The sequence below is a fragment of the Polistes canadensis genome, unplaced genomic scaffold (genome assembly GCF_001313835.1).
Source record: "Polistes canadensis isolate GaletaPanama2010 unplaced genomic scaffold, ASM131383v1 scaffold_14, whole genome shotgun sequence".
NCBI lineage: Eukaryota > Metazoa > Arthropoda > Insecta > Hymenoptera > Vespidae > Polistes > Polistes canadensis.
Window position 1 is genome coordinate 294,422 of NW_014569561.1, and position 7,978 is coordinate 302,399.

Below are 7,978 nucleotides of genomic sequence, written 5' to 3' on the forward strand. Positions count from 1 at the left end.
CTGCCGGGCCGCAGCTGCGGCCTCAACTTTATTAACATACCTATAAAAATGTGTGCCGCGCTATGTGTTGTATCCGCTAGCTCGTGCGCGAGCGTGCTCATGAGCGAACGGCATAAATGGATGCAATAAATTACATCTAAAATTCCCTTTAAATATCTCGTAAAACGTCAGTCAATGAAATCCATTAGTTCAGGTACGACTAACGCCGTACAACGGACGCGCTTCTATACTATTTTTTGTTTTGTCCAACCGTTCTCTCTCGCGTAATTCGCTCGGAAATTAAAGAGGCACGCTTCCTTCCCTCTTAGAACCTTTCAAAATGAACACGGTTTTGTTCCCTCCCCTTCGGTCAAACGTTGATTATGATAAATGAAAATTACTGTCCTCCCCGAAACTTTAGTTTCCCTATATCCTCGATGTTTTAAAATAAGGAAAAGGATGTAAACGAAGCGTGGTAACGCGTTCCTTCGTACCGTCCGGTCTTGGTGATGATCATCTCCGTCCCGAGTTCGTTGAACTTATCCCACAAATCCTTGGTCTCGAGCTGACACTCGACGTCTCGTAGCTCGTCCGAGTTGCAGCTCGTCCTTAGTCTGTGCTTTCTCTCATGATGCTCGTTGCAATTGGAAACGCCATTAGTACCCTCGTATTTCCTCGAGGAGCTTGAGGATGAGCCGGTACTGAGATCGTCCGGATGCCCATGAATAGGACCATCCTCGACGCTGCTACACTCCTCGACGTCCACGTCTACGTCGACCTCCTCGTCTTCCTCGTTGGTTGATTTTTCCGTTTCCTCGCAATTCTCAACCTCTTCCTCGACCTCGCAATTCTCGACCTCTTCCTCGACCAAGAGAGCCTCGTCCGTCACCACGGTAGCAGTCGCTACGATGTTCACCGGGGACGTTCTCGCGCCTGCAAATTAATCAAACACAAGACAAAGTTACTCTGTGTTGTAAGTAAATAAGCATTTACTGGCGATCGTCCGAGGAGAAAGAGAGAGAGAGAGAGGGAAGAGATTAAAGCAAAAGATACGCAAAACTCGAGGATAATTAATCGAATTGAGTGAACATCTGCCGCTGCTACGTAGTCGGCGCCTAATTAAACCGTCAGATTTAAAGAAAGGTACAAGAGAGTCACGTCGATACCCGCAATATGTACACAACGTTAATTGCTTCCTTTTCTCGATATCGATCCGTTCATTTGTACGATTTGGCAAATACGGTATTATGGTTCTTCCTTTCAGGCGATATCTCAAATTGGATCCGCGAATAACAGACGCGTGTGCTCGGGTGCAAAACTAACGCTAACCGACACGATACGTTTCACGACGTTGACAAATTATTTAACGTCACCGGCACCATTTCTTTTCTCTCCGACTTCCCAACAAGACACTTGAGAATATTTATTTCAGGTTCGATAAAGAAAAGGCGTCGAGCGTAGAAATGAAGACGCGCAATAGTTATCTATGGGATCGAGACGATTAAACGAGTACCGGATTATTCGGGACTTTGACCAACTCCGCGCGTATTCCCAGCAAAGGTAGTAACGGTTGCCAAAGGCAAACACGTTTTTTTATCGATGAAGAATAAGATAGAAGGACTCGATGAGGCCCGAGTTGACGCATGCACTCAGATACTATCGGAAATATAAACTTTTCTTCTTACTTACATATATAAACCCTTCGCGGCAACAGGAAGATTTAGTATCTTACTCGTATCAATTCGCTAAACGTATGAGAACTAACGAGTAGAAACGCGCGTGGCTTTATAATTTCCGGTCGAATAATTAACTCGTTAATTACAAGAGGAGTGCGTTACTCGAGCGAACCGCCCAGCCGAGTTGGCCCGTATTTTGCTCGACTTTTTCCGTATTTCTTTTCTTTTCTTCTCTTGTCTTTTTTTCTTTTTTTACACTTCAAAAGAAAAATGGATTATCTTAGAGTTAAGATCGCTAAGAATCCACGGATAAAGGTGGCATTCATTCGGACAAGTGTTTCAGATAAGAGAACGAGAAGATCCGTGGTGTTTGCAACCAAACTCGATTAGAGTCTCGACACTTTGTAAACGACGAGAAACCCGACGAGGACCGCGTAAATAATCGTATTATAATATCTAATCTCGCGGCTATGGGGAAACCAGTCTTTACATCCGGATTACACGGCTGACCGTCGACGTGGTCGAAGCAAAAGCTGCCTTGGCAGACAGCTTCCCTCGAAACCTCCGTTTTCGTTTTCTGCTTGCGCATTTTCGCACAAATTAACATTAACGCCTTGTACCAAGTCGAACGAACTATCCTTCGTTTAATCGTCCAACAATACACAAACAAATATGTTCATTCTCGATGTGAAAATCTAATCGTTTAAACCTTAATCGTAACTCGTGCGAAACTTAAACCGTTATTAGAAAAAGAGACACAATGTCATTCGCGTGGGAAGAAATCGCGGTACGGATGGTGACGGTCTGACGTCTTAACCCGTTATGAAGATCGTCCAACGACGAAATCCTTCTGTGCAAAGGTATCCATCCATTCGACGTTGCTTACCGTTCCAGGTCTCCTCCTCTTCCTCCTCCTCCTCCTCCTCCTTCATCATCTTCGTCTTATCTCTCTTTCTCTCGTGATTCTCGCGCACTTCTTCTCGTCTGGCAATCGTTTCGAAAAATATTTGAAAGCGCGCGTGCTCGTACGATGCGACGTCGTAACGAGGAGAGGAGAGGAGAGGAGAAGAGAACGAAGAGGAGAGAAGAGCGAGAGGAAACCGGTTCCTATAGTCAAATTTCGAACGATCGACTGGCTCTGCTCACACCGATACTCGCGCGCGCGCGCGCGTGCGCACTCGAGAACACCTTTTATCTTAAAGTTTGATCGTTTCGAGACGACTACCGTTTCGTAACATTTTCAACCTCTAACTTATGGTTATCCCTCTTTCATTTCTTTGGAAATTCGACTCGTCTCACTATTCTCTCAAACCCATCCATCCATATGGGCGCGTATAAGTAAGTAGTATATATTTATATCGTGTACGAAGGAAGGTTGCTAAGTATCGAGTGCGTTTTCGTCCGATATGATCTTATCTTTCCTCGATCGCCTTATGTGATACACGTACGACCAAAAGACCCAAACAACAACCCCCTTCCTAAACGTAACTCTATTTTTCCATTACATTCTTCTCGATTTTTTCGACAAAGGGTCAATATACCCTTCTTCCTTCTTCCTTCTTAGTATTCTTTTGCGAAATTATTTCCTTTTTTTTCTTTTTTTTCCAAAGAATTTCGACGACTTTTAACACAAAGGAAAACGTAGATAAGTACATACGTACCAACAATTTTCAACGTCTCTCTTTCTTTTTTTTTCTTTTTTTTTTAACTCTCTTTTTCCTTTTCTTCTTCGAGCGACTCATTACCAGAGCAGCCTGGTGCTGCTGTTGCTGTTGCTGCTGCTGCTGCTACCACCGGCACAGCCAAAGCAACTTTAGCTTTGCAAGATCGCGAGTGCGTGACACGCGGAGTGTGAGAAGGACAAGACAAAGAAGAAAAAGGGGAGAAAGAGAGAGAGAAAGAGAGAGAGAGACGGAAAGAGAGAGCGCTCACGCAACGACGTTTGAGGTGTTAATTTTAACGCTGGATCGTCCGCGAGGCAAACGTCCCCTCCCTCCACCCCATTCACTCTCTCTCTCTCTCTCTCTCTCTCTCTCTCTTTTGCACTAGCACTTGCACTTGCTTTTATCCGATTGCCGGCTGTTATTTTGACACACGCACGTAAATAGCCATCTACTCACTTATCCCACCACGTATAACTTATGGTTACATACTTTGAGAAAAGAAGAAGAATAATTTTCGATTGCTCAATAAGGAAACGGTTGCAATTCGAGAGTGAAAAGAAAAAAGAAAAAAAAATGGAAAAGGAGAAGAGGACGGTGTCGTCTTCTTCTCCGAACGACTCGAGCGCGGATGTAAAGGACTCGCGCGTTATTATTAGTTTTTCGCGTGTATTGGTGCGCGCGCGTACATACGCGCAGATGCCGAGAGCGCACGCAAAGCGCGAAACGCTCACGCGATGCGCGAAACGCGTGCACGTTACCCTTGTAACTCCCTGACGCATCCCTTCGGCGCCATTTTATTTTCCTTACAATATATAGATAGAATATAGATACACCTATATGCTACCGATTTACTAGTATTTTTCTCTGGTCTTTTCGAAAAAATGGAAAAAGAAAAAAAAAAGAAAAAAGAAACATTGGATCGATCGAAAGTAACAAAACGGACACTTGTTTCGTTGTTGAGTTCTTTGGCCGCGAGCGAGTTTGATAGGACGATTTGATACGGTCTATTCGTTTATCGCTTCCTCCATCGCGCTTAACACGTAGGTGCCGGGCATCGAAAGGTCTGTGAAGCACGCAAAACTCATGGAGCCGAGAACGTGATAATTCGTTGCGGACACGAAATCTCTATTCTTTCTCTTGGCGATTATCTTGGGCCGCGCCAACCCGCTTTCCGCCTCACCACGGCCCGCTTCCTCGATCTCAGCCTATACTTAAAGATAACCGGTTACCTTCGACGTGCCGATCAATTATCCATGCCCGTTTAACCAACTAAAACTCGCGAATCGAGGCCGCAACAAGTACACCACCACCAATACCTTCCTTATCCGCGTCGCATTTTCTCTCAAACAAAATTTTATCCTGGTTTAAGCTCCCCGACTGCTTATTCTCCTTCATCATCCTTCTTCTTTTATTCTTTTTATTTTTATCCTTCTTCGACAAAGTCCAATCGCGTGTCTGGACTATGTAAGAGATTCTACAACGTTTCAAACCGGAAGCTTTTCGAAAACGAAGAAATTAAAACTGGAAATTTCTCTTTCTCTCTCTCGTATAGGATATAGACGTTTTGCTGCTCTCGTTTATTCCATCTTTCGTACGAGGTACACATCGTGTGCCAAGAAGGTGGTCCCACGATCTTAAGGCCAGAAGAAATATGACCGAGCTACTGACGTCAGCTTCCTTTTGCCACCACCGACAGCCGACCACCCAGAATCCTGTCACCACCCGACCATTCGAAGAATGTTGTTCAAAAGGATCGACGAAGAAACGCCAAACTGTCGCATTTACGAGCTGCTCTTGCTGCTATCTAACATTTTCCTACACTTACTCTTCTTATATATCTTTTGCAGCAAACTTGCCCTAGCGATATCGAACAAATTTTACTGGACTCGTAAAACTCTAATGTCATATAAAAATGTTCATCCTTTTATCCTCTTCTTATTTTCTATGAAATATGATTAAGATGAATAGATATTCCTTTTCTTGCTCGTTCGATGATCGTAGAAGGCATCGATCGTTTCGGAATACAAAAAAAGAAAAAAAAGGATCGGGGGAGGGGTGGTTAATTTTGTTCTAGGTTCAAAATGTCTCCTTCCACTGTGTTCATCTTTGAATCTACCGGTGTTGTATTATTAATGCAGTTCTTTGTTATTAACCGGTAGCTCAATGGAATAATCTATTCGCAAGACAATGATTAGAAGCAACGTAACACAGGAACGGCAATTGCGAGAGACCCTATGAATTTAATTGCAGTAGGTATTTAATTTTTTCAACCTCTCGCCCACTCCTCGTCTAGGCTCGTCGCTTTGAGAGAAGACCGAGCGAAATGGAAGGAGTTAGGGGTTGAGGGGTAGAGAGAGAGAGAGAAAAAGAGAGAGAGAACTTGTTCCGCGGAACGATTAAGAACCTCTAGATTGCTACGAGAGAGTCCGTAATGGCGTCGTTAACTGCGCTAATGTGATTACTGGCTGAAAGCAGCGGACAAGTTCCCGTGGACAAAAACACGAGCGATCTACGCGCGCGTTCGCTGCACAGCACCGTTAACAGAAAAATATCGCCGCTACTCAGAAAATTATATGTCCGCGTCGTTCTTTTTTCTATTTCCTTTTTTTTTTTTTTTTTCTATCCTTTTTTTTACCCTAGCTCGTTTTTTTCCCTCAACGTTTCTATATTACGAAGCAACAATCCCCATTCGTCCAACCCGTCGATTTTATCGTCGACGACTTATTTTTTACACGATCGAACTCTCCTATTACGAAACGTCCACGAAAATGACTCCTACGGTAGGCACATCTATTATAAATAGATGCGTGCTCCCTTAGGCGACGTTTTTCCACGCAAATAGGAAAAAAAAGCAAATCATTATATCGATACTTCGTGCTCGAGAATAAACGAAGAGTGTTCGCGTGACGAGTTTTTCGATTTCTAATAGCCATTCCCTGTCGTCTCTGTCACCGATTGAGCATCGACAAAGAATACTAGTGCAGAGAAATAAGATACACCTATTTCTTGGTGCAAGAGACAAAGAAAGAGAGGCGAGAGAACGTTGCTCGACAAGAAACCAGTTCTCGATTGATCTTTTTACCCAGAACAATGCCGTTAAACCGTTCAATTTATCTCCAAGATTGTTTGACTTAATTAATTTCTATTGAAAGACTCGTAGCAAGTCCAAGTTAATAAATATGGTAATGATAGCTCGAAATAAGAAACAATCATTCTAAGGGGAATACTCTATAGACTCGCGCGTAAAGATTCTTTTAGTCTTCCTAAATATATAAAAGATATTACCTAGGTTGCAGAAAATTACGATGCGCTCGCTACCGTCGCCTCGACGATAATTTACGATAATTTGGAACCGATACTTCCCGTTAGAAATTACTCCCTTCAATGTTACGAGGGAAGAGAAAGCATTACACAGGATCAATTCTTTTTTTTTTGAATCCGAAAGATAAATACCGCGCGGAAGACTAGTAAATACGATAGGGGGAATAATTGTTACGAACCTACCGTGAACGAGTAGCCGCCGTCGGACGACGCAAACCTGACGCCAAAGCAGATACGACAGATTTGGAATATCGTAGAAACTCACGATGATCGAGATTCGATCCAGCGACGAATCCTTTAGTGGTAGGACACTCGAGGCTAGTCGCGGCGTTGCCGATGCCCTGCAGGTGGTAATGCCCGAAGGACGGACCCCTGGGCGCCATGATGGCCGCGATGCTAAAGTCCGTCGCCTTACCTCTCTCCCCCTTGGCAGGCATCCCTTCTCGCGCGACAACTTTCTCGCTCTTTTCTTTCGCCTTCTTCTCCTCCTCCTCCTCCTCCTCCTCCTCCTCCTCCGCCACCTCCTTTTCCTCCTTCTTCTCCTTCTCCTCCACGATCTCTTTTCTTTCTTGGAAAAATGTCTCTCAGAGAGACGCGACGATTCCCTTGCTCGACGACATGACGAGCAAACCAAAGTGCGTACGACACTGATTACGACGTTTATCTAATTTATTTTAATTTCTCGACTATTCTCACTCCCGAAATATATCTCTCTCTTGGTTCACCGAGAGAGAAAAGCACCACGAAGATGGTCGAAATAAAGCGTAAAGACGAAGAGCCGCACAACGCGTCTGCGCTACTCGACTTCCCGGACTCCACTGGCCTGGCACTCCTCCTCCCACGCGGCACCCTCTCCCCACCACTGTTGGCACCGACATTGGCTCTCAAACCCCCACCACCGTCCTCGCTTACGAGAGGCCCGGCGGCGGGAGGGGCGGCACTCGAGCGAGCAAGTGGGCGGAACCGTTCCAGCGAACGGCCGGACCCCGGTAGTCACGTGACAGCTTATAACGTTCGTTCCGAAGGCGGAGCCTCGGCGGCGCTCTCCCGCCTGTCTCTTTACAATCCGGCAAAGCCGATTGTTCAAGGCCACGCCTCGCGACGCTAGCTAACCACCTCCGGCGGAATTACCGAGCTGGCTTTCCTCCTCCTTGTCATCGTGTCGCACCCGCCACTACCTCTCTTACACCTTGGCTTCGCGCATTCGCTCAAAGGGGGCCAGGCAAAGATGCGAGGAGCATAGCGTGTCCTTTACGCGCGATATACCTGTAGGTATACCTCTATACACGGAGATGATGACGGAGACGGCGCGAAGAGGGGTCGTCGGGGAGCGGAGGA

General features: G+C 45.3%; 1 protein-coding gene across 1 annotated transcript in view; it reads right to left on the reverse strand.

Annotated features, from left to right (window-relative positions):
* Positions 1-7,110, reverse strand: part of LOC106793513 (T-box transcription factor TBX20-like) — a 28,670-nt gene extending 21,560 nt beyond the window's left edge. Inside the window, exons 1-2 of the mRNA XM_014760514.1 lie at positions 6,906-7,110; positions 474-912 (exon numbers count right to left, since the gene is read on the reverse strand). Of these exons, the coding sequence (XP_014616000.1) occupies positions 474-912; positions 6,906-7,077 (611 nt within the window). The 5' untranslated portion in view covers positions 7,078-7,110. The remainder of the gene's footprint in view (positions 1-473; positions 913-6,905) is intronic.
* Positions 7,111-7,978: the final 868 nt, after the last annotated feature.